This window comes from Diceros bicornis, chromosome 5 (assembly GCF_020826845.1).
Source record: "Diceros bicornis minor isolate mBicDic1 chromosome 5, mDicBic1.mat.cur, whole genome shotgun sequence".
Taxonomy (NCBI): domain Eukaryota; kingdom Metazoa; phylum Chordata; class Mammalia; order Perissodactyla; family Rhinocerotidae; genus Diceros; species Diceros bicornis.
Window position 1 is genome coordinate 70262136 of NC_080744.1, and position 28000 is coordinate 70290135.

General features: G+C 38.3%; 2 protein-coding genes across 2 annotated transcripts in view; both read right to left on the minus strand.

The window, feature by feature from the left end:
* Positions 1-8647, minus strand: part of FBXO22 (F-box protein 22) — a 28532-nt gene extending 19885 nt beyond the window's left edge. Inside the window, exons 1-4 of the mRNA XM_058542161.1 lie at positions 8428-8647; positions 7910-8048; positions 3603-3690; positions 2403-2498 (exon numbers count right to left, since the gene is read on the minus strand). Of these exons, the coding sequence (XP_058398144.1) occupies positions 2403-2498; positions 3603-3690; positions 7910-8048; positions 8428-8570 (466 nt within the window). The 5' untranslated portion in view covers positions 8571-8647. The remainder of the gene's footprint in view (positions 1-2402; positions 2499-3602; positions 3691-7909; positions 8049-8427) is intronic.
* A 1929-nt stretch (positions 8648-10576) lies between these two features.
* Positions 10577-28000, minus strand: part of UBE2Q2 (ubiquitin conjugating enzyme E2 Q2) — a 61210-nt gene continuing 43786 nt past the window's right edge. The window contains exons 10-13 of the mRNA XM_058542162.1: positions 21873-21921; positions 21315-21410; positions 14107-14173; positions 10577-12199 (exon numbers count right to left, since the gene is read on the minus strand). Coding sequence (XP_058398145.1) covers positions 12168-12199; positions 14107-14173; positions 21315-21410; positions 21873-21921 — 244 coding nt within the window. The 3' untranslated portion in view covers positions 10577-12167. The remainder of the gene's footprint in view (positions 12200-14106; positions 14174-21314; positions 21411-21872; positions 21922-28000) is intronic.

Consider the following 28000-nt stretch of genomic DNA (forward strand, 5'->3'; position numbering starts at 1 on the left):
AGTGTTAGTGAGAATATGGAGCAAAGAACAACTGGAACCCTCATTCATTGGAAAACTGTTTGGCAGTTGCTTATAAAGTTAAATACACACTAACCTGAAGACCCAGCAATTCCACTTCTTGGTAAGTGCCCAAGAACGAACCTATGTCCACAAAAAGAATTATATAAAAATGTTCATAACCACTTCATTCATAATAGCCAGGAACCTGAAACAATCCAAATCTCCACAAAAAAAAAAAAAATGGAAAAACAAATCACAGTCTATTTATATAACAGAATACTACTCAAGAAATCTTTTTTAAAAATGAATTACTGATACACACAATAACATAAGTGAATCTCAAAAATATTATGTTGTTAAAAACATTTATATTGAGTTAAAGAGCCAAGACATAAATAGAGTATATTCCATATGATTCCATTTACATGACAGTCAACAACAGGCAAAACTAATCTATGGTCATAGAAACCAGAACTGGGGTTTCCTACGGCAGGCAAGGATTCACAGGAAGAAAGTATAAAGGAACTTTCTGGGGTGAGGGAAGTATTCTATATCTTGACTGGTGTGTTGGTTACACAAGGGTAAAATTTGTCAAAATTCATTAAACTGTACACTTAAGAGTGTGCATTTCACTGTAAGTAAAGTTTACCTCAATTAAGAAAGAAAATGACCTCTGCACACATAAGAATGAACAGATTTTCTCAAACTTGAAATCTTTCCAACCTAAAGAAGGAAGATAGGCTAATAGCCAATGGCTGTTTGAGAAACAATCACTGTACTATGGCCTAAGAAAATGGAATCCAATCAACTGTCTTGGCGGAAGTTTTGTTAGGACGTGTGTGGAACTGGCCCAAAGAAAGCGCCTAGCCGTGGGGAACCAGCAACAATGAGAAGGGTGAGGAGTGGGTCCAAGAAAACACTAGAGAACAAGTCCTGACTAAAGGGAGCTGGAACGGTACTTACTCCCCACATCAAGATCAAAAGAGAACTTAGGGGGAACAGACAGGCAAAGTCAAAACCACTTCAGAATAAGGCAAGCACGGAAGGAAGGCTTCAGGGAGACTAACTATCCCCTCACAATAGGGTCACGGAAGGCAGGAGTGTCACCTAGATCCGCCCTCCTGCTCCTGTTCCTAGCCCCCAGCTGTAATTTTACAAAGAAGAAACTTGGTCATGCTTTGAGGAAGCCACAGTGGATGGGGTGAGGAGGCCTAAGAAAAGGATGTAAGAAATGACAGCTTTGATTCTGTAGAAGCGTTTGTTAATAACTAGTAATGGTAAAAACTATTTATTGCTGGTTTAACGAAAATTCAAAAGTTAAACCTTTTGGAGCTCCTAATCCCAGCCCCACCTCACCCCTACCCACCAGAAACAGTACTGGCTGGACTGACAAAGTGACAGTGCTCACTAATGCTTTCTAATTTGGAGAGAGGAAGAATGTGACCTTTTTCTTCTTATGAATGGCTCCTGGAAAGATATGAGTTACATCTGGTTTATATAGACAGCCCTGAGATTTGAAATATTAACCATAACAACCTAAGGAACATTAACATAAGTCAAATATAATACCATGGTAAATATGATTAATTTTATTGTATTTTGGATGACCAAAAATATAAATGTGCATTTAAGCTACTGTCTTGACATGAGTACAGCCATGTTTGGCCGTTCCATGAACCTACAGCTACCAGCACACAAAAAAATATAAAGCGGCTTTCTGTGTGGTGGGAACTGGCCCTTCTCCCACAGAGATAGTTGCCACTTGTAAGATTACAAGACTCTTTGGGCATCACGGCCCAGGACAGACGGGCCATCTGTGCCGGGTAAGGATGATAACCAAAGATCTCAATGCGCATACACAACTGATAACCATTTGTGCATGAGAACACCAAATGCTTACTCTGGAGATTACTCATGTTATATAAGCTGCTGGAAACTGAGGCCTGGTGAGAGTCTGGCCCGTACGGAGGACGCCTTGCCCAGGACCTCTTTCTATCAGCACTCCCACCTAGCCCTGTCAATTACATGGACTCTCCCCGGTGTAAGGTCACGTAGATGTTATAAGTACCCAATCTGATGTTTCTCTCTCGGTCAATCTGATGTTTCTCTTTTTGACTGATCTGATATTGTTTCCCTTCGGTCGGTCTAACGTTTCTCCTTTTTGGCCGATCTGATGTTGTTTCCTCTTTTTATTGACTTATTCGGATCTGTTTGCTGACTTTTGCTTTTACCCTTTCCTATATAATAAAGTGTGCACTCAGTCCATTCATTTGGGTTGGAAAGTTTCTTTTACGTCTCCGATCGAATCCACCGAACCTCTCAAAACAGCTACAAATAATTCCCCAATCTTAGAGAACCCCACATTGATGAAAGGCAGGAAATCATCAAGTATTTTCTCTCACCTACAATTCCTGGGGTAACAATCCCGAGGACTTGGCATTGTGTTGGGAATAGCTTCTCAAGGGCAAATGCTGCTTCCATGGTAGTTCTTTTCCTTGCTGTAATAAGACAGTAGCAAAATTATTAAATATCATCCATTTAAGGTCAAATCTGGTGATGTGGGGAAAAAAAGCAAATACTGAATAAAGTTTAAGTCATTTTATACCGGAACCCTTCACAAGGAAGTCTAAAACCTCTGATGAAAACAAACCTTTTCTCATTTTGGGCCCCTGCTTTCTATTTTAAATTCTAAATCTGATCTTCAGCATCACCAGTTTGCCTTCCTGCTTTGGTCATATACTGCTTTTGCCCCACTGACATTAAATTTAGCAGTAGCTAGAGCTAAACTCTAGACTTGCTATTGTACCTTTCTGTTTGGCTGATATTAAAGCATAAGGACTTTCTGACCGCATGAACAGTCATGTGGAGCCAAATTAGACAATGACAACCCAATTCTAAGTCTAACTCTGGGCCTCCAGTGTGCCCATCCTGGGACACTTAGTCTGCTTCTCCTCTTAGCAAGCCAAGGAGAATGCACTCTATCTACAGATAACATGGGCAAATGGGTCCTCACCACCTAACACAAAAAAAAGGCTTGAATAGCCAAAGATACACACCCTGTTTTAACAATAAAAAGAAGTGCCTGGAGGATTAAAGTATTTCAAAATGAGAAAAATACCTTTCTAAAGAATTTGTTTCAATTGTACTGCAACCTTTAGAAATCAATCTTTAGGGGCCGGCCCAGTGGCGTAGTGGTTAAGTGTGCGCGCTCCGCTGCAGCAGCCCAGGGTTCACAGGTTCGGATCCCGGGCGCGCACCGACACACTGCTTATCAAGCCATGCTGTGGTGGCGTCCCATAGAAAGTAGAGGAAGATGGGCATGGATGTTAGCCCAGGCCAGTCTTCCTCAGCAAAAAAGAGAGGAGGATTGGTGACAGGTGTTAGCTCAGGGCTGATCTTCCTCACAAAAAAAAAAAAAAAGCAATCAATCTTTAAAGCAAAAAGGGCTCTTCGAGGTTCAAAAACAACACACCCATGCATTCTGTAGGGAGCAGGCCCAGAGCCTCAGCGTCAGTAACTCTCAGACTAGGACAATATTTAACTCCAAACAGAAGGTACAGAAGGCAACAAAAAAACCCAAAACCTTTTCTTTTGACATTCACCTCTCTTGTGGCCACGACACTCTTCTAGACTAATGAAAGTTTCTGAATCAGCCATGTAAAGAACTGTCCGTGGTAAGATGTGAACATTCTGCAAAGAAAAAAAAAAAAGAAATGGATGCCATGATCCGTGAGTACTTTCGTGGTCCTTGAAAGTTTCCCCTGGTCCAAAGTGCTGCTGCCCTCCTGCCCTTCACATCAGTGTGGGCATCCTGAGTCCATCCACTGCCCATTCTTTTTTCACTCATGCTCTTTCATTTTCAGTTCATTCATTTGTTGAGCATCTATTACTTCTTCAAGTCAAACTCATTCCACCCTGACTCAAGAAGTTCATTCTCATAATAATTTAAGCTCTTAAACAAAAACATTAAGTACCAGCAAAAGATGCCACCTGCTTTATTTGAACAGGCATCACAATACCAGAAACATCTCAGCCAGAGGGAAGGTACACAGACTGTGTCACTCCTCTTTTCACTGCCTATCAAATTAAATATTCCAGGCCTTCATCCCCACCTTACCAACTAGTTTCCTACAGGGACATTTTGCTTACTATTACCCAGACACACACACTTCTGTATAAATTCTCCTGCAGCTCTCTTCCTTTCACACTTGATTTAAGATTGTTTCCCCCAAGAGACAGCTTAAGTGCCACTTCCTCTGTAAAACCTTTCCTGACACTCCCTCAGTACCTTGGACCTTACACGCGACATCCTTTACACCCCAGTCATTGTTATTTGTGCCTTATCTCCACTTACGAGCGGGGCTTATTCAGACTCACATTTCCCACTGAATTTCACATTACAGACAAGTGGCAAAGTAGTTGAATTAAATGAAAAGGGTGAACATATTTTTCCTTCTAAGCCAGTTATTTTCAAAGATTTTTACTATCAGAATGGAATGAAGTAGCATATAGTAAAGCCTCAACACTGATTAAATGAAAAAATATTGATCTGTTGTAATTTGGGGGAATGTTAAGATGTTACAGATAATGAGACAGAATGATGACCCTGTGGTGGCCTCAAGCTGATAAGACCTACGGATATGGTTTCCTTGATCCACAGCATTTTCAAAGAATATAATTTGGTTGGCAACATTTGAAATTCCACAAAATATTTACATAAAATGTGGACTTCCAGATTCTTTTTAAAAACTAGACATTCTGGCAACACTAGACTACATTCCACTTGACTGGAGCTAAACACAGGCGAGCACCCCCAGGTTTGCATGGGCCCACCACTTCCTCTGATGTTACCCTGAGGCCCCTGAGTCACCTGCGTAACTCTGGAGTCATCTGAGTTTGTGACGACGCCTGGTGTAGTGAGCAAAGAGACTGGAAGTGTAGTCCTGATGTTTTATGATTCTCTCTTTTTGGGTAACCACTGAAAAGCAACTGCTGAATTTTCCTTCCTAATTCTCACTAGAAAGCAGCAACAATTACAATCCTCAGGTTGAAATGTTCTCAGAGCACAATGTAAGACAACCAGAATCTCATTCCATTATTCAAAGAAGTTCCAAATGGCAAGATGTTTTACAAAAATTTTAGTGGACTTCACAATATTTCTAATAAAAAAGTTTAATCAACTTTCTTTACAGCTATAAAAGTATCCTGTCCACTAGATAATTTGGCAAACATAAAGAAAACAGCATGATTTGAACAAAGATTCCATGTTTTTGTCTCACCACACTAAGAGTTTACTATAATGTATAAATTCTTTAAGGGTATTACTATATGAATTTTAATAATGACATTAATAATAGAGAATAATAATTTCAATTTTTGAAAACATTATGTTCATAGTACTGAAGATAATGTGTTATATGCATTACCTTTTCATTACTTAATCCTTACAACAACTCCATAGAGTTTTAAGGGGAATTATTACTTTCTTTTCATTTTATGGAGATAGAACCTAAGGTTCAGAGAGATTAGGTAACTTTTTCAAAGTTACACAGCAAGTATGTGCCAAAATTGGGTTCACACCTAAGTCTGTCTAACTATAACAGCCATTACAATGTATAAATTTTTAAAGCTATATAAAAATAATACCTGCTGTGGGAAAAATTTGAAGGAAAAAAAAGTTTTTAAAAACATTTTTTAAAAAGCCACACAACTCTACTCCCGAAGGAAACTTTTGCTAACGTTTTGGCTTATTTCTTTTCTATTTTTCCTTTTTTGTTTTAAATAATTTAGATTATACTAAACATATAATTTCATAATCTGTTTTCACTTATAACACGAACATTTTCTCTTGCCATTAATGCACCTTGCAGTTTATCATTTAATGACTTCATTTGTTAGATAAACATTAGGTTGTTTTCAATTTCCCTTATCATAAATGATGCTCCAAAAATGTCCTTATGGAAAAGTCTTCACCCGCAGTTTGAATTTCCCCCACAATTTCCAATCTATCTGGAAACAGACCGGGCAGGATTTGGGCCAAAGTGCCAAGAAGAAAGTTTTCTGCAAGCCCGCCTTCGGATACTGGCCACTTTGGATCTGAGTCCCAGAGCCCAAATAGGGTAAGGAGAAAATCCACAGGAGGAGAGGGGAAACAAAAGATTGGTCACTTATGGGGCATTCACCTAATACCTAAATACATGAAGAATGATGAGAGCCAGGTTTCTCACTGTCCCAAAGGGAAGTACAAATATGAGCTGAGAGAAAACTGGAAAGAATCCTGTGTTGGACTGGAATTGGATATACCTGTATGAACTCATGAATTTCCATATATATATAAATATAGCTGTTAATGTGTGTACACGCGTGTATACATGTAGATTTATACACATACGCATACACGTACATATATTCCTTGGCTCTGTCCACTGACCGGGCTTCGAATTAGCAAACCCTTCGACAGCAATGAGTTGTCTAGATCCTGGCTTCTAAATACCATCCTTCACTAAAAGCGGCCAGGGCGCCTCGGAGAAACGGCTGATTCCAGGACTGAAGCAGGCAAAACACAAGATGAGCTTAGAACATCTTGTGCCAGAAAGCAAGGGAGTGCTCAAAGATGATGGAGTCATCTCTAAAACACACTGAAGAAAGCTGAAGGGGCTCCCACTAGCCAAATCGGGGACAATTTGGGCACCAAATAAATACTGATAGTGAGAGATTATATCCCAGTGATAAAATAAGAGACTAAGAGTCTCTATAGATATAAATAAATAAATTGAAACAGTATATTTATATCGTTTCAAAGTATCTCCCGCCAAAAACTTATTACAGTTGCAAAGAGTAATTTTATAGTACCGACATCTGGCAGACACCACCTTAATCAAATAATCAAAGGTAATATCGCCAGTAATGGGACAAATGGAAATCATATGCCACCTGATAGGATGCAACAAGAAGACCACAGCATCACTTCTGTGATATTCCTGCCAAATACATAATCCGAATCTAACAACCATCAAATGTTCTACAAAATAACTGGCCTGTAATTTACATACATGTCAAAGTTGTGAAAGTCAAGGAAAGCTTGAGAAACTGTTCCAGATCAAAGACTAAGGAAACATGACAAATAAAAGCAACATAAGATTCTACACTGAATTCTTTTGCTATGAAGGACATTACTGGGACAACTGGCAAAACCTGAGGATTAGATGGTAGATGTGTCAATGATAATTTCCTGACTTGGATGGTTGTACGGTGGTTAAGTAGAATGTTCTTGCTTGTATGTAATGCTGTGTGTAATGCATGCTACAGTATAAGGAAGTGAAAGAGCATCAGGTTGGCAGTTTACTCTCAGATGGCTCCCTCCCACTCCGAAGTGAGACACCACAGCCTCACTGTCACCTGTGCTCAAGACGCTGCCCCTCTGACTCCAAAGTTCAAGTCTTTACCTCCCCAGGTGCTGCCCATCTTTTGAAATTGGGGCCCAGAGATATAATACAAAAGAGTACAGGAACGGGGGTTGAAATACTTGGGTTGAACTATTGGTTCTTGGCTTTTTTATGTGACACTAAGCAAGAGAGACCCAGCTACCCTCCCTGCAAAACCATGACAACAATATTTACTTCGAGGGAAGCAGGTAAAGGGAAGGTTCTGCACAGCTTTATTATAATAGTGAAAATCTAGATACACAAAACGCCCAACATTTAAACAATGGTCAAATAAACCACGACACATCCTTATAATACAGTCATTAAAACTGACGTTTACAAATCTTTTCATGACGAGAAAATGTTCCCTAAATTACAAAGAATAAGGCCATATACAAAATTGGGATGGAAAAAAAAAGTTTAGCTCTCCAAGATCGACCTACCAACCCTGCAACGGACCGTGCACGACACCCCTTCTTACTTGCCTCAAGCTCCTCTGCCACCACGCGGACCAAGCAGTGCTCCTCCAGGCGGCCAGCATCCGCAAAGCCCGCGGAGATCCAGGTCACACTTCGCTGGGTCCGCAACACTCTGCGCACACACTCCCTCCATAAGCGGCACACGCTGAGGACGCAGACGCACAAAGGCTTGTGAGAGGACGTTCACCTCCCTCTCCCGCGGCTCATCACCGCCACCCCCGTCAGCGCAGCGGCCGGAGATTCCTGCGGGATCTCGAGTCTCCGGGAGGGGAGGGGGAGGCGGTGGTGTCGGGGCGGGGCTCGGAGCGAGAGCCGGGGGCGGGGAAAACCTTCGAGGGAACCTGCCCCTCTGGGCAGAGGCCCCGGGAGCACCCCGGCAGAGGGACCTGGCGGAGGGGGACGTCAGCTCAGGGCAGGGGCAGGGCGCCGGGGCTGCCCTGGGTCCCGACGATGTCTGCCCACCCCGCCAGCCCAGGCCTGCCCGGCGTGTCCCGAGGTAAGCTTCCCGCCTCCTCTCTCCTCACCCGGCCACCCGCAGCAACGCCTTGGCGGGCAGGAAGGTGAGGACACGCTCCACCACCTCCGCTAGGTTACTCAACACGAAGGTGCCCCGTGCGTCTGCGGAGGAGGAGCCGCGGTGGTCACCGCTGCCACCCCCCGGCTCCATTCCTCACCAACCGGCCCGGGACAGCAGTACTGCAGCTCGGAGCGAGGTTAGGCCGGCGCGAAACCACCCGGTCCCCGCGCACTGAGCAGGCGCGCGCGCCACTTCCGGCCGGTCCGGGAGGCGGGGCTGCTGCAGGGGCGCCCACGTGACTCCACGGCACCAGGTTTCCGGCGCTGGTCTGGGAGCGCCTGCCAGTGCTCGGAGCGGGTGGCCAGGCGTCCTACAATAGTCCAGGAACTTCTGGGAGGCCTCCCGCAGTCAAACTATATCTTCCTCCTTCAGTGCCTCTCACTGCGCTTGCAGCACTGTATTCTCTTTGTTGGTACACATCTTCCTCTAATTCATGATTTCTTGAAGGCAGAGCCTAGGTAATATTTATTGGTCTTGACAGTACCAGTGCTTGTTAACAGCATGAGCCTAATTTTTGAACGGACAGTATCTGCTTTAAAAAAACTTAGTGTGTGAAAATCACCGCCTTCATTCAACACCTTGTAATGTGGTTAATTCGTTGTAACCCTCACGTTCTGAATGTGTAAAACGCATAAGGAGCACCTACCATTGCTGTGAAAGCACGCCCCAAACTGCACTAGTTCCCCGCCGGTGGCATTAGATTCACCTGAGAACCATTAAGTTTTGACACATTTTTGGTCCCCACTCCAGGCCTACTGAATCAAGACACCGGGGGTGGGGGCCAGCAGTCTGAGTTTTAACGTTCCTGGGATTTGAGCTTTCCCGTGATTCTGATGCAAGCTCAGGCTGAGAACCACAGAAAAACAGGAATGGAAGCACAGCAGACACTGCTGTATCCCCAACTAACATCCATTCCTCCTGCTGCTCCCTTGTTGATTTGATCCTCAGCTCTTGAAGGTCAACTTTATTTGTCTAAACTAGTGGGTCTCAAACATTTTGGCTTCAGAACTCCTTCACAATCTTAAATATTGACAGCCCTAAAAAGCTTGTTTATGTGCGTTGTCTATTAATATTAACCTTATTAAAAATTAAAACATTTTAATATTGACTCACTTAAAATAATAAATCCATTACACATTAACAAAGTAACATTTTTATGAAACAACTTTCGCAAATCGCCCCCTACCACCAATATCGAATAATGTGGCATCTATACATTTTGCAAACTTCTAATTTCTGGCTTAATAGAAGACAGCTGGATCTGCTTCTGAGTTCAGTCTGTTGCAATATCACATCATGTAGCCTCTAGAAACTTCCAGTGTACACTTGTGAGATAATGAGAGTGAAAATGGCAAATGTTTTAGTTTTAGGAAAGTAGTTTTGACCTTAAAAACCTCCTAAAAGGGTCTCAGGAGTCTCTAGGATTCCCCAAATGATACATTGAAAACCACTTGGCCGAACTAATCTTGATGGTTTCATTCTTTTCACTAGCCATTAGTTTAGAGATGGACAGAGGCCCCAATTCTAACCAAGAAAAAGTATGCTGGCGGGGGAGTGAGGCTTCTAAAGATTTCCTCACCTCCTAGGGAGACACTAGACGACAGGACCATTATCTACCTCTGGACAGATTAAAGTGGCTGCACATCCAGACATAACATTCGATCCAAAGATGAAACCAACACAAAAAAATCTCAAAGAAGCAGAACAGAGCCCAGATGTACCGTGCCTGGAGTTTTCCTACCTCTGGATAGCGTATCCACCTATGCAAGATAACCTGACAATTGTGTGTAATGAAGCTATAGCTATGCTAAAGAGGGAGCAGATTACTGTAACTAGGGGAACCAGGGAGAACCATGAAGAAAGTAGCCTGACTAGAATTAAAGAATGAATGTAGGAGAGGGAAAAGATTAAGGAAAACCTATGTACCAAGTCTGTACACACCATTTCTGGGTTCTCTAGCTTTTTCTTATTAAATCAATCTGCCTCTCTTCCTCTCCTCACCCTGTTCCACTATATATAATCCTATTCCAGGAACTCAATAGAGCCTACAGACACCTGAAGCAAAGAGCATGTCTTATGAGGGAAAGGTGACGAAATTATTTTTTAAATGGTTCTTTATTCATAAACTTGATGCAAGTTTACAAAATTTATTGTACATTGCCAAATAAATCTGCAATGAAAAATAAAATCCAAAAAAACAAAGCATGCCAAATGTGCAGCTGTCAATCTGCTAGCCATCAGGATATTAAAGAATTCAATAATGTATTCAAGATTTAGCCTTAGGTTTAAGGAACTTTAATGCTTTAAAGAATTCTGCCTTGTCACTTGTTATCTGAGCAACTGGCAATCAGAACTTTATACAAATGTAACCAAGTGAACAAGAATGCCAGAAAATCTTTTTCTACTGTCCTTTTAACCAAAATAGAATAAAAAGAAATTAAACACACACAATAACGAAGAAGTGCCATGTCTCTCGGATGTGGTTTACAAAGTTAAAAACTGAATCTTAAAGCAAATGCATAAGAAACACTTTTGAACTTTGTAACTAGTTTGTGCAGAAAAATGTGCTTCTGGATTTCTTTTTAAAAGTGCTTAATAACTAGAATTTACTTTTAAATCAAATTTGGGTATATAAAAAAATCTATTACCAACCAAACAGGACTGATTCAGGTAAGGCAATAAAATGGAGAGTACACTGATTTGAGTCAGGTTTTATAAAAGAATTAACATATGAAGAGTTCCTATTAGTCTTTCAATGTAAAAGCCATTGTTATGACTATAGCAAAAATTTAAAGTCTCAAAATTAGATATCTTTTTGTACTTAACTGTGCAGCTTTTGCTCAAGGAGTCTTCGTGCCAATCACTTTATAAGTTTATTAGTTTACAAATGATTGCAACATCCCGTTAATAAAATGGGAACGTAAAATGACTTAGTATTTTAAATAACTTCAAGCTCTATACTGCAGCTCTTCTTCATACGAAATACTGAACCAACAAGAAGCAGATTCAGCGCAGCAAGACTCTGATGCCCCAGTGGAAATTACTACTTACAAGCCTTAATTGGCATAGCCTTGCTTCGCTTTGCCTAAAAAGTACAATACAACTCAGTTAAGAGCATATCCTCCGGAAACAGTTCATATCTTCACATAGCCATAAAAATGTTTAACAACTTAATGAGTAGGTTTCCTGTCATTATTTTGGCAATATCATAAAATGGTTTTAACCTGAAAAAGCTACTGTGATTTATAAGATCTTAAATTTTTAAACCAATATTAAACATGAATTAAACTTTTATTGGCTCTAAATGGAACAATATATTGCAAATCCTCGTGACACACGAGCTCAATATGGGAAAGTTACCCTACAGGTGCAACTTCAGTAAACCGATGCTGACTTGCCTGCTTAATAGATTTCACTTTTCAAGAAAAAGAGATAAGAAGTGGCCAGTATGTGTATTTATCAGGAAGAATACAATCAGGGCCCCACTGCTCAGTCCAAAATACCTAAAATGAGCAAATTGAAAAGGCTGTAACTTATATTGGATGTCAGCTGACAGATTATCCACTAAAATAACTATTAGTTAACGTCTTCAGTACTGCTGTTATAGGGGCACTCAAAGCTTGTGTCTGCATGTTGGAAAGATTTTCTTCAAAGCAACATTGGTCCAAACATACACAGTCAACACATTTAGCCGTCTTCCTTTGGAGGGGTGTACCAGCCTGAAACAGAATAGAAAAAAAAGTTAAAATACTTTAATTCCTAAACCAAGTAAGAGAAATGGCATTTTATTAAGGTTACCTACTTTCTCTACTCATAATTTTCATGTTTAAACCTGCTGTAAAAATTAAACTTACACTTGGGTTGGTAACACAACATTTTGATATGTTCATAATATAAAGTTATTTTCTATGAATAAATTGTACTTGAGTTTTCAACATAAGATCTCTATATTAATGGCATTTCTAGCTAAAGACGACAGTGTGGAATATTAGACTAGGTTTTACATTTCAATTCTGTATTTGAAAGAAAACTTCACTAAAAATAACTATCCCTCAAACAAAATCCTGCCATTTTAGAATAAGACAAACTTGGACTATCCTCAGTGCAGTGATGTCATTTCACCAGTGGGGAAGCCATCTCAGCAGGTGCATCTCAGTGATTATGCCTAAGACAGATTTAGCGGCAGAAAACAAACTAGGATCCATCTCCTGATGCTGAATCTATTGCTCTTTCACCATAGCTGAGCTGACACACACCCACACTTTCTCAAATACAGTACTTCCCATAAACATTTTTGAATGCTAACTACAATGTTTGCTTTAACAAAAAATAAATAACTAGGAGATAAGAAAAAATGTAGTTGTTTCCCAGACTCAACAAAAATCCACGCTCTCTATAGAAAGGCAAATGAGACTAAGGACTGCTTGGCAGGAAACTGCCATTGCAACAGTACGAATATGCCCAGATGTGTGGAGCATCCCATGGTTGACGAAGACGTACAGGTGTCTCGGGATCTACTAACTTAGTGTGCTGGAGATAAAGATTATTATGAAAACCTAGCCTTGCCCACAAGTTTTATCATTTCCCTCTTCAGAAGCTTCAAAATTGTTTTGAATACTATTCTTTCAGAAGTCAACAGCCACTGGAAAAGTGACAAGTTTGCTTCGTCGTTAAAAGTGAGCACAAAATACAAATCTTAAGGCACAAGCTACCACATTTCTAGCAAAGGACACTTCATTGTAAATACTCTCCTTAAAACTACTTCCTATTAATTTATTTATTCTACACAAAAGAGCATCAGTTTCACTACCAATGCTACAATGAGTATCTTAAATTATTAGCACTACTTAGTTACAAAGTGTTATGCATACACACTACTATTTTTTTTCCTCACAAGTTTGGCAAGACAGACATGCCAGTTTTAGAGATGAGGAAACTAAGGCTGAGAGGTAATGGGACTTGCTCAGGACCACAGAGCTAGTAAGTGACACAAATAGCACTTGAAAATTGGTTTTCTAACTCCAAGTCTACTTGTTTTATTACCTCACTGCTAGAGACAAAAATTCAAAACGTGCACTGTCAATACAAGCAAAATTTAAAGTAAGGCCAATACAGTTTATGAAAGATATTTTAAGAATTTTTTTAAATTTATAACTCAAATACTCCTAAGTGTATACTGAAATTAAAACTTTTTCACTTGAATAGATAAATGTTTACAATTGTCAAAAAGCATTAAATAGTCTGAAAATGTTTCAGACACAGCACTGATTCATGATCCTGATTGCATTTACTCAGTATTAATAAGAACGCCATCTGTAGAGTTGCCTTTAACTCAGTTCCTATCCTAATACCATATATTTCAAGTCATTCATTCATTAATCTACTCAAAAATCTTGAATGACTCAGAGATCCTCAAGCCAAGTATTTAGGATATAAGGATTTTGAATGAAGCACAGTGTGTGTATCCTCAAGTTAAATTTTTTCACTGTGGTAACCGTACTTTATAAGAAATTAAAGCAAAGACAGAATAATAAAACAGGATAAACATCAACAGTACATTATGTAAAACTTCATAAATGGCAATAAATACTTATGGAATTCAACATGGAATATGGAATAAACGTACCATTTTTCTCATGTATCTGTACAATGGAATTATAGGATTGTTGGGCTCTTGCTAGATTATATTGATTCTGAAAGAGAATTATACATTTTAAATCGAAACTGTGAGTAGATGAAAATCATTACAAATAATTTATGGATGCATCATCACTGTGCTTAAAAAAAAACACAGGAAACAATTATATTTCCATTTCTAAAAGAATTTTAACTTAATATCCTCATTTCTCAATTTTAGTTTTCTCTACAATTTCAGAAGGATAACACAACCAAAGCTGCACTCCAATAAAACTCTACAGGCTTCACAGTTCATTTTCATAAGTCCTCTTACCACTGGACAAATACAAAGCTTTATAGTTCTAGTGTTCCTTTCCACACTGATGAATCAAGTTAAAGGATGCTATTTGGACATAATTAGAACTCAAATTCTCTTCCTCATAACTTCTACTCAAAAAAAAAAAAAAAAAAAACTACAAAATATTACCTTCACATAAGAAAACGTTAAGCTTTAAGGACTATACATATGAATGACATTTTGAGTTAAAAATCTAAAGAAGGCTCCTAAGTGGCACCAAGCCATTACTAAAGGAGTCCTCTTTTGGTAATCTCTTTTAGAACATCTTTTAAGGGGCTAAATTTAGGATTAATTTTGTCCCCATCAGTACAACTGACCTACATCTTAACTTCCAATTAATATATTATTAGCATTCTCCATAGTGGTACACACCTATTATATTATGTCATAGAATTCAATTAATTCACACAGCATAAGAATAAAAAAATGTATAAAAACATTCTATGGGGCTGGCCTGGTGGCATAGCAGTTAAGTTCGTGCGTCCGCTTCAGCGGCCCAGGGTTCCCCGGTAGGGATCCTGGGGGCAGACCTACTCACCACTTATTAAGCCATGCTGAGGCAGCATCCCATAACAAGAGTTATAACTCTACAACTATGACACACAACTATGTACTGGGGCTTTGAGGAAAAAAAAGAAAAAGAGGAAGATTGGCAACAGATGTTAATGCAGGGCCAATCTTCCTCAAAAAAATAAATAAAATAAAATAAAAACACTCTTAAGTGATTCTCCTTCCTACCTGTCCTCCAACCAGTTCCTCCCCTCATCCATCCTCCTTCCTCCATCCAAGTTAACTGCTGTTAATAGTTTCTTGTATATCCTTAAAATTATATAAGAAAATTCATGTACAGCCTTTTGTTATTCGCCATCATCCCCTGCTTTCCCCTCAACAAATGGTAGGTAGCATTAGACACTGTTCTGCCGTTTTTCTCACTTAACATCTTGGACCTTATTCCGTATCAGTACACAGAAAGCGTTACCTTTCCCTTTTTTTAAACAGTGAAATATTCCATTGTATGCATTGTCAGCTATTTAATCATTCCCCAGTTGGTGAACATCTAGGTTGTTTTGGTATTTTGCTGTTACAATGTTGCAGTAAGCAACCTTGTACATATATTTGCAAAGTACTAGTCACAAGTCCTAGAGTGGAGTTGCTGAGCCAAAAGACAGAGGCACCTTCGTAATTGAGATGTCACTAAATTGCCCTCTACAAGACTATAAATACGCTTGCCCATCAGCCATCTATGAGTGCCTCCACACAGCCTCACCAACAGCACTTCTTCAAACCTTTGTTATTTTTGACAACATAATAGGTAGAAGACAGACTCTCAGTGTGGTTCTGATTTGCATTTCTATGATTGAGTGAGGTAGAACATGTCTCCATATGTTCATAAGCCATTTATTTCTATTTCTGTCAATAGACTTTTTATCTTTTTCCCATTTTTCTACAGGGTAGTCTTTTCCAATTTCTAAGAGCTCTTTAGTACCCTCCCATAATGCATCTAAAAGCTAAAACGTAAAATGTGCTGCAGTAGCGTTATCTCCAAGTTAGTGAAAATACTGCTCTTCAGTCAATCTGTACTTTCATGAAAAGGACAAAAATAAGAGAGAGAGAAACAGACTGTACATAACAAAACACACATATATTGAAACTCCCAAATGATCATGAAGCACCACTTCCTAACTCGACTGCCCAGCTACCCAAGACGCAAGGAGAAAATAAGAACGTTAGCCTTCCCCAATCTCAGTTGTCAACAGCGTGATATTCAAATTCCAGTCTAAATGGAATGTGACTGCAGAGGCTTTACTGTAATGGGGAGTTAGCCCTTTCCATTGTCTAACTCACTGCTTTCTGCTTATGTCTTTATTAATTCCTTCCTTCTACTTTCTTTCAGTTTGTCCTTTCTAATCTGAGTTAGAGGCTTGATTTTCATTTTTTTTTAATGGCATAAGGATTTTAAGGCAGTGAATACTCCTCTGAGCTCTCCTTTAGTTTCTGATACATAGTGATTTCATTATTGTTATTCCCTAGATATCCTGCAGTTTTAATTTCAAAGCCTTGTTAAGGGTTGTTTGAGTGAGTTTTAAAATTTCAAAAAAAGGGGCCGGCCTGGTGGCATAGTGGTTAAGTTCATGCGCTCCACTTCGGTGGCCAGGGTTTGCAGATTCAGATCCCAGGTGCGGGCCTACACACTGCTCATGAAGCCATGCTGTGGTGGCATCCCACGTACAAAACAGAGGGAGATTGGCACAGATGTTAGCTCAGGGACAATCTTCCTCAAGCAAAAAGAGGAAAGTTGGCAACAGATGTTAGCTTAGGACCAATCTTGCTCATCAAAAAAAATTTTTTTTCACAAAAGGAACATCTGTTTTTTGATTTTCTTACTACCTTATAGTTTTATTTAATTAGGATTGGAGAATAACAACTGTCCTTTTTCTACTCTCAAAATTTGAAAATTTCCTCATTGAACAGGATTAATTTTGTGGATGTTCAGAGGGGAGGACTTTTAATATTTTCATTATAGTTCAGTTCTAAGTATTTTAAACTTTCATGGTTTTTTAACCACGATTTAGAAGTGTTTCATTTCCAAATTCATGTCGATTTTTATTCATCTTTTCATTGTCGTCTTCTAACCTTAATTGCATATTTAAATTATATGACTTGTATGGTAACAACTGTTTTTAAATAGTCTTACTTGCTTTATGGATTAATTTATGACTTTTTTTTCCATATTCCATATATGCCTGGGATACAGAGTTCTATATTTGTCCATCAGACCAAGCTTGTTAACTGGTTATTCAAATCTTCTACATTTTTGACGTGTCTGCTTAACTCACCACGAGCAGGGTACATAAAAAATCTCCCACTGTGATGGTGAATTTGTCAATTTCTCCTTGTGGTTTTATCAGGTTTTTTGGTCTATATTTTGAGGCTATTTTAATAGGTACATAAAGTAAAAAATTATTATATCCTCCTAGTTAACTGAGACTTTTATCACTAAGTAGTCACTAATGCTTTATGTTCCAAAATCACGTTTTGTTTGGTACTACAGCTACATCGTCTGTTTGTTGTTAGTGTATACTGGCATATCTGTATCATCCTCCCGCATTTAAAAAAAACTATCCAGCTTTTTGTATCCTCACATTTTACATATACTTCCTAAAAACTGCTGGATTTTGTTTTATTAATTCAATCTGTCTAACTGGTAACTTTAGTCCATTTACATTTGTTGTGACTGATTTATCTGGACTTATTCTACCACCTTACTTTCTGATTTCTATTTCTCTCGCTTTTTAATTATAATTTTATTATCGCCCCCGGGATTCCAATAAGACATATTTTAGACCCCATTCTGATCTCTCTCTAACTCCCACCATATTGTCTATCCCCACGTCTCTCTGTGCAACATTCTGAGTTATTTCTTCTAATCAATTAATTCTCTCTTCTAATGTCTAATCCATCTACTGAGTTTCTCATTTCAACAACTGTATTTTTCATTTCTATAAATTCTATTTCATTCTTTTTCAGGTTTGTCTCATCATCATTCCTGACGGTCTTATGGTTTGCTGAATTTTATGATTTTTTTTCTTTACATCAGATTTTACATATAACTATTCATTTTCTCACAATTCTAATATCTGAAGTCTCTTTCCGTATCTGATAATTCCAAGACCTGAATTCTTTGGGGCTATGTATCTCTTAACCATAGTCTCTGCATTTCCCATGTATGCTGGGTTGCCTACTTATGTGCTTGTGATCTTTCACTGTGAACTCATATTTGCTTGATCTTAATCATTGGGAATCCTGCAAGCTTAAATCAGAAATGCTTTCCTCTAAAGAGTGTCTGTGTCTGCTTCTGATGAGAACTGTGGATACAACCAACATGGGATCACTTCAGTCCCCTTGGAGAATCTCAGGATTATGCAAGGTTCTCAGATTTGGCTCCCCAACCTTGCTCATTTATAAACAGAAGACTGAACTGCTTAATATAGGTAGCAACTCGCCCACTCCCTGGAAGAAAAAACAAAAACAAGATCTCTCATCTGAATGTGATCACTGACTACGGGATTTTCTAGATATATAACTGGAGTCTGTGGGCAGTGTGGAAGAGAGGTGCCTTTGCTGATTATAGAAATAGGTTAGGAGCTGCCCCAAGGGCTGTGTGCTCTAGTATTTCGCTATTTAATTCAACTACCATTCCTACCATATAGTGAATGAAAGCTTATTAAGGGGCACTATCTTGCCTATCTAAACCCCAAATTCCTGCTAAAAGTCCTAACAGCAGACCTCTACTTTAGAAGGCTTTCTCACTACCGTGGCCTAGAGTTAATGTTACAGCCTGTATTCCACATTAACTAAATAAAAAACCCGCCTGGCCAACATCCTTCTGCCCTATGGCTTGCTCTCAGCTCCTGCTGGCTGAGCCTAGTGGAGCTAATGGCAAGACTGTACTATGACTCTTGCCTGCACAGAGTTGCAGATCCTCAGATCTACCAATCTGACCCTATCACCAAATTTCATGTATGCTGATGGGCAACTTTTTCTCTTTTCCAGTACTTAGGTATATTTACATCATTTTAGTAGTATTTTCAGGAAACAAACTTGTTCATTTATTCTGAACCAAAAACAGACAGTATCTTTAAAAATATTTTAAATATTTTTGACTAGTTATATGGCAAAAAGAAATTCAAAAAGTACAAATGATTTACAGTAAAGTCTCCCTCCCATCTCTAATCCACCCCCTCAATATTTCAATACCCCCTTAACAATTTTGTTAGCACTTTCTTGAATATCCTTTCAGAGATATTCTCTGCTTATGCAAGCACATCTATATAACAATATATCCTTGTTTCTCTTTCTCTTACACAAACGGTAGTGTATTTTTAACACAATTGAGCACCTTACTTTTTTGATAGTAGCATTTTTAAAGTTAAAATTCAGACTATTCCCTGCTGAGTTTAGAATCCTGGAAGGTAAAACTCATATCATGCAAAGTTTCCACATTCTTAACAAACATTTCTTAATAAGAAGGAAAAAATGGAAGAGTAAGGTTTTATCATAACAATTCACTCAAAAAATTCACCTTCTAAGACATACTTTAATATGCAAACGTATTTAGCTGCCTGACTTAGCATTCGAAGGAAAATGGTTATATTTACTTGCTAAGAAAACTACAAATCATGGAAATGTAAAGGTTTAAAGCAATTATATATTGGGCCGGCCCCGTGGCTTAGCGGTTAAGTGCGCGCGCTCCGCTGCTGACAGCCTGGGTTCGGATCCCGGGCGCGCACCGACGCACTGCCTCTCCGGCCACACTGAGGCCGCGTCCCACATACAGCAACTGGAGGGATGTGCAGCTATGACATACAACTATCTACTGGGGCTTTGGGGGGAAAAAAGATAAATAAATAAAAAAATCTTTAAAAAAAAAAATAAATAAATAAAGCAATTATGTAGACATTGATTGATTCCAAGAGAACTATGGCACTGAAAAAAGAGTATTGGTAATAATAGAATTTTAAAACTGGAAAAGACTTAAAATATCCAGACCAATTGTATTTCAGGTAAAGATATAGAAGCCCAAAGAGGTGAGTTTACAGTGAGTTATTGGTAAAATGTTCTTTCAGTTACTCAAAAAGATCACTGTTCTAAGCCTTTTATATTTTCTCTTTTAAAGAGAAAAACATGCTAATTTTTTTTAAAACATGATGAAATTTAACATCAAGTTCTACATATAAATAAATGCCAAGAAGAAAATTTAAAAGACTAGAAGTACACCAAAATGTTAATAGTATTTCTAGATAGTCAAATTACAGATGACTTCAATTTTTTGTATTTTTTTCTACTTTAGAAACTGTACAGTGCACTAGCATAAATTTTGTCATTAGAAAAATAAAATTTTGATGTTCTAGTACATAGTCATTCTATTGTCACATGTGAAACACCTAAAATATATACACTGTTAAGAAATGCTAGTTAAATGTAGTTAAGCAATTCACTAATGTTCAATAATTACCTTCTTGATTTTATACAAAATGGTATTTTGTTCCAGTGTAAAGAAATAGCTGTTAAAAGAGCTAAAACCTGAAAATGAGTTATACTATTATTCCAAATAAATGATTTTTTTAAAACAGCCTTTTCACTTATTTGCTTGTCAGATAAGATTCTAGGGACTCATGATTTGACGTGCAATATGGTTATAAAACATATTTAGATTTAATACTGTTTGGATAGGCATTTAATACAAAATTCACACAGAACTTTAGGAACATCGAAATGTTAATGTTAGGTCAGGATGATTTCCATCACACAAACATTTTTCCAAAACATACTAACTTCAGATTTTTTCCTCGGTCCACTCAAGTTTTTATAGATAACTACAATTAGACATGGAAAGATGTTTCTGATATAGTACGTGAATGAAAAATAGAACTCAGTGGTTAAGAGCAGAGACTAAATCCAGACTGTCTGGTTCCAATCCTTGCTCTGCCACCTGTGACCCAGACGAGTTACCTAACCTCTGTGTGCTTCAGTTTCCTCATCTACAAAATAAGGACAATAGCACCTTCTTTTACTCTATTAAGAGGACTTAAAGAATTAATACAAGTAAAAAGTTAGGTTCGATAGATTAGAGCATAGCACCTAAATGCTCACTGGGAACTAACTATTATGACATGATCTTAATTTTGGGAAATTTCAAAGTACATATAATTTTTTACTTATTAGTGTATACATACCAATAATAAATTTAAAATTATTGATATGTTTATCTATATTAAAAATAACAAAGACAGGAAGAAGCCTCATAAGATGACAGGAAATATATCTTATAGTTCATGTAACATTATTAATAAAAGTACCTTATTTGCTCCAAACTGAACTCTGGCTTTTCCTTTGACTAAGGTGGCGTTGATTTGCATGATGACCGATTCTATTGAGTAGGCACTGCTCCAGCCCTACAGGAAGAAGAAAACACTTCTCTAAAACACAATGGTGTTCCTGATTCCCACTTAGGAAAGCTTAACAAAATGGCACCTCACGACTCAACAACAGCAAATTAATGTTAAGGAGTTTATAGTCAGGAAGTAAAAGTAAAGTTTGATCATTTCCAAAATCTCGCAAAAAACAAAACAAACCTATGTTCTAAGTGCCAGACATGAGCAAATTACAACCTTAAATAAACATCACTCTTACTCCCTATCCTAGCATAGATTAAGCACTAAGTACAATGTCATTTTACTGGTTTACCTTAAATATTAGCTTTTTCATTATTAAAAGTAGGTGCTATTTAAAAAAAAAAACAATTTTTTTTAAAGTAGGTGCTATTGCAACAGAGCTTTTCCACTCAGTATCTAACTTACATGATCAAAACACTCTATGGAGGCTGAAAAATATGAATACCATAAGAAAACAGTCACCTGTTTTGTGAGAAGTTCCATACATAATGCTCCACCACCCAACACGTACCTTAAAAAGAAAAAAGGAATCATACAAATTTCTCTAGATCTCAGTAATGCTTCTAATTTTTAAAGTACCATTACTAAGAAAATACGCATACAAGTCAAGATTAGAAGATAACATGCAAAAATGAAAACAGTGGTTAGAGTTACAGGACTATGGGTAAGTTAAAAATTCTAATGTCATCGCTCTCATATAGTCTTAATTTTTAAAAAAAAAATGGTTCTTAGTAGCAGAATACTTAAAGACTTTTAAGATATCAGAAACTAAGAACTTAGCCCTACATATTTCAGAGACTAGGGGTAGGAGAATCAAAGCTTCCTCAAACGGCATTCAAGTGTTCTGTTCATCTGAAAATTTCTCTACTATCATGTTATACAGCCAAGAGTTTTTCCTCTGACAGTAATAATGACTTTATCCTATCTATAATAATGAACACCTGGGCCGGCCCCGTGGCTTAGCGGTTAAGTGCATGCGCTCCGCTGCTGGCGGCCCGGGTTCCGATCCCGGGATCGCACCGACGCGCCGCTTCTCCGGCCATGCTGAGGCCACGTCCCACATACAGCAACTAGAAGGATGTGCAGCTATGACAGACAACTATCTACTGGGGCGTTGGGGGAAAAATAAATAAAATCTTTAAAAAAAAAAAATAATGAACACCTGCATTTATGGGTTAAATTGTTTTTATTCATTCTGTTGTGAGGAATGAACTGGTTCTGACCATGGAGCCCCTCTCTGGGACTCCTCAATTTCTCTCTCTAGTTCTGAGGACTGTTCTCAGAACCAAAGATAACTTCTGGGGATTTCCCAGATCTCCCTTAGGAAATCACTATTTAGATCAAGATTCTTCAGCCTTTTAACACTTTCTTAAAATAATTTCATTCCTCCTTTAATGTTATTTTAAACTTCAAAATACATTAAATATCATGCTTAAAAATAAAAATCAAGGGAACGATAATTATAGAAGAAAAACTGTGGTAATCTTGAAAATACATAAACTAAGACCACTGAGTAGGTCTACGTGAAAACTGAGTCCACCACAAATTTTTTTTGTCCTCTGAGATTTTGCCCATGCCTTTCCCTTGCCTGAGATTCCTTCTACTGCCTACTCTTCCAAATGCCGTATCCAACCCCCATAAAACTTGCCATGACCATTCTAGCCTGCAAATTTTGCATTCTGGCTAGCCCAAATGCATCCTTTTGTTGACTAAACCAAATTACAGAGAAGTAAAGAATCTAAAATCTTCAACTGTAAACGATTATCAATAATAGTTACAATGAAATCACTCAATAATGGAAATTATTCAGTAACTCCCCCATCCTGGAGAATTCATGCAACTGTCTCTCTTGCTTGCTCCAAACTCTGGGAACTTTCAAAGTAAAGTTTAATGGGAGGGAAAGAAACACTCCAAAAAATTAAATTTGGATGGAGAATCATGGGATTTTAAACTTCTTTGTATATTCTCCTATGTTCCTGAAACACAGAAATCTATCTCCAATTCTTTGAATCTCCTACTGGGCTCAAAGTGTAACAGTGAGCTTTAAATAAGCACTTGCTAATTGAACAGAATTAGAAAATCCAATTCTCAATTTGGATTTTGGTTTCTCCCCAACTGGCAAAGTCTAGTAATCTGTTAATGAATTAACACCATTCTTGGGCCTTACACTTCAGAAATGCTAAAGGCAGACAAGGACTTATTTTAGGAAAAAGAGGTATACAGACAACACTGAGTTACCAATTATCCAACCACTACCTTTTCTTTTAGCACCCCATTTGTTATTTTGGGGGTAAAGAGTCCTGTCAGGTGAGAAGAAGGGAAGTTGTTGTACTTGCAGGTCAAAAGAAAGTTCATTTTCTACAAGTACATAATAGCCACACAAATGTTTGTTGGATGTCTAAACACAAGACAGAAGTAGTTCTAGCATCTACACAAAAAGTGAGATAAGTAAACTTTTCCTTAATATACACTATCAGCAGCATTTACACCTGAAATGGTTGATTCTACTTCTGTATTGAATTATATTCATTTTTCAATATGTGTTCCAAACCCTTATTGCTCTCTGCCTCCAAATAAGGAGTTCCTGCTAAATATTGAAATAATTCAAGGGCACTAGAAAAAAAGAAAAAAATAATAATCTAAGAGTCATCTAAGGATAATATGCCACATACACGGGTACAGTAATATTTTCAACTTAAATAAACTTCAGTTGCCTAAGCTGTATGGCAAACATTATCCTAAGCTCAGCCTTTTCTTCAGGCACTGAATTTATAATTTTTGTTTTACTAGGAGGTTCTTGCAAGAATGTTTGCTTGCTAACCTTCCCACCCATAAGGCAGGATGATCACTTAATTACATTAATGAAGGGACAAGAGATACCATTAATCAGGACTAGAGTGTTAATACAACATAATTCTTAAATGATCAAAAAGAGAGAGATGAGAAATATAAAATTTTTATATTATAGTCAAATTCTTGACAATAACCACATGAAAAAAAAAAAGGAAGGCTTATCAGCCCACGTAAAACAGTCATGATCATTCCCTTTCTAGAGGTAAGCAAATGGGCCATGGATTCTAAGAACAGAGCCCAAAGAGAGGGATAAAAGAAAATGCTGACACAAAACCATAATGTTCCCTTAATACAGAGATAAACAACCCATGGTCATCTAGAAGCAGAAGTATTTTCTTTGTGGATGACTGAAGTACACAAAATACTTCACATTACATCAACCAATAAAGCATCATCAGTTGACTACAAATAGCTCACTCACAGTGTACTGATGAGATAAAAAACAAAAATAATCTTTATGATCCTCTCTCAAGTTACTACACTATGCCCTGGACTAAGCAAGAAAGATGGCCAAGTATTAGTGGCTCAATAAAATAGCTTATAAAAATACCAGTGGACTGGGAATTACATATTAACCTAACTTGCCTACATTTACTAACTTACTATACGTCCCTATCTCATTCATTCATTCATTCACAAATATTTACAGCATATATATAATATATGCTAGGCACTGAGTATACAATGAAGAAAATTGACATGACCCTGCCTTCATGATGTTTACAATCTAGTAAGGATTATAGATGTTAAACAAATAAACAATCAAGTGGGAGAGGAGGACCCAAAGTTGTATGAGAATGAATAAAGAGTGGCTTATTTTAAATTTGGTGGTCAGAAACAGCATCTCTAACAGGGACGCACAAACCGACACTTGCAAGAGTTAAAGTGGGGGTGGGAATAACATTCTAGGCAGAAGAAATGTAAAAGGAAGTTATGAGGAAAGAAAAAGTTTGCTGGCTACTGGGGGCTGAAAAGACAACCAGCAGGGCACCAGCTTAGAGAGGGAAAGTGTGGTACAAGAGGATTGGAAAGGAAGGCAAGGGCAAGATCACAGAAGGCTTATAGAATATGGTAAGAATATCAACCTGGAAGAGTTTAAGCAGGGGAGCGATATAATCAGACATAAATTTGCTCAAGATTACTCTAAAAGCTTATATGAGTGAGGAAATAGAAGCAAGAGTCCAGTCAGAATTCCTCTAAAGTGGTCCATGTGAGAACTCATGATAGTAGCAACAAAAATGGAGATAAGTAATTGGATCTGAGAATTCTTTAAGAGGGAAGAGAATTACAGGACTGAATGTGGGAAATGAGGGAAAGGTGACATACAGAATGAGGCCTAGCTTCATTAATTGAGATGGAGAAGATTGGAGAAGAGAGACAGGTAAGGAGATGAGTTCAAGTTTTTGCCCTGTAGAGTGTGAGGTGCCTGTGTAACAGACACTGAAGTAGAGGTGTCAAGAATGCAGCTGGAGGCCCGGCCCAGTGGCTTAGTGATTAAGTGTGCGCGCTCCGTTACTGGCGGCCTGGGTTCGGATCCCGGGCGCGCACTGACACACTGCTTCTCCGGCCATGCTGAGGCCGCGTCCCACATACAGCAACTAGAAGGACGTGCAGCTATGACATGCAACTATCTACTGGGGCTTTGGAGAAGAAAAAAAAAAAGGAGGAGGATTGGCAATAGATGTTAGCTCAGAGTCAATCTTCCTCAGCAAAAAGAGGAGGATTGGCACGGATGTTAGCTCAGAGCTGATCTCCCTCACAAAAAAAAAAAAAAAAAGAATGCAGTTGGATATTGGGAGCAGAAAAGAAATATAGAAATGTGAGATACAAACCTGGGAGTCACTGACACACAGAGGTATTTTTAAAGCCATGGGAGCCGAGTCAACAAATAGTGCTAGAGCAATTGGACATCAGGCAAAAATCTATGATCTAAACCTCATGTCTTATACAAAAATAACTCAAAATGATTCAGACTTGTCTGTAAAATGTAAAACCACAAAACTTTGAGGGGAAAAAAAAAAATAGGAGAAAATCTTTGTGATCTAGCTCTAGACAAAGAGTTCTTAGATTTGACATAATCCATAAAATGAAAAACATCTATAAATTGGACTTCATCAAAACCAAAAACTCTTGCTCTACTAAAGATTCTATTAAGGGGATGAAACGTGGGGCCGGTCCCGTGGCGTAGTGGTTAAGTGCGCGCGCTCCGCTGCTGGCCGCCCAGGTTTGGATCCCGGGCTCGCACCGACACACTGCTTCTCAGGCCATGCTGTGGTGGCGTCCCATATAAAGTGGAGGAAGATGGGCACAGATGTTAGCCCAGGGCCAGTCTTCCTCAGCAAAAAGAGGAGGATAGGCATGGATGTTAGCTCAGGGCTGATCTTCCTCACAAAAAAAAACCAGGAAGAAATGAAGCTACATACTGGGAGAAATGAAAAACTGCACATCCAACAAAAGACAACTGTGTAGAATATATTATAAAACTTTCAAAATTGAACAATAAAATAACAAACAATTAGAAAACTGGCAAAAGACATGAACAAATATTTAATGCAAGAGTATATAAAGTTGCCAAATAAGCACATGAAAGATATTCAACATTACGGAATATGCATTAGGGAAATGCAAATTAAAACCACAATAAGATATCACTACACAGCTATCAGAATAGCTAAAATAGAAACAAGTGGCAACACCAAATGCTGGCAATGATGTGGAGAAATGGTATCACTTACACATTCCTGGTAGGAATGTAAAATGGTAAAGCCACTTTGGAAAACAGTTTGGCAGTTTATTTAAAACTCAATATGCAATAACCATATGACCCAGCAACTGCACTCCTGGACATGTATCCCAGAGAGGGAAAACACATTCACACAAAAACCTATACATCAGTATTCATAGCAGCTTTATTTGCAATAGCCAAACACTGGAATCAGTCTAGAAGTCGTTCAATAGGTAACTGGTTAAACAAATGGCAGCACAGTACACCATGGACTACTACTCAGCAATAATAAGGAAAAAACTAGTCATACACTTATATAAATCTCCAGAGAATTATGATGAATAAAAAAAGCTAATCCCTAAAGGTTACAATCCCAAAATGTAGGATTCCATTTATGTAACTTTTTTTTTGAAATGACAAAATACTAGAAATGCAGGACAGATTAGTGGTTGCCAGGAATTAGGGAAAGAGCAGGCATTAGAGGGAGATGCGTATGGTTTAAAAGGGCAACAAGAGGGATTCTTGTGGTGTTGGAACTGTTCAGTATCTTGACTGTGGTGGTGGATACACAAACTCACATAGTTGATCAAGTTGTACAGAACTTAATACACACATATAGACAAATGAGGTATAAGTAAAACTGGGGAAATGTGAGTAAGCTCTATGAATTGTATCACTGTCTCATTGTGATATTACAGTTATGCAAAATGTTGTCACTGGGAAAACTGGGCAAAGTGTACAAGGGATCTCTATTACTTCTTACAACTGCATGTGAATATACAATTATCTCAATAAAAATGTCAGTTAAAAAAAAAGCCATAAGAATGGGAGGAAAAGAGAAAAGGGAAAGGACCCACCAAATTCTGAAGAATTCCAACATGTAGAAGTTGGTGAACAAGGAGTTGCCAGCAAAAGAGACTGAGGAAAGGCAGTCAAAAGCCAAAGGAAAAATGTTTCAATGTTGCTGAGGAATCTGATAATCAGATATGATAAAGCCTGAAAAGGGACCTCT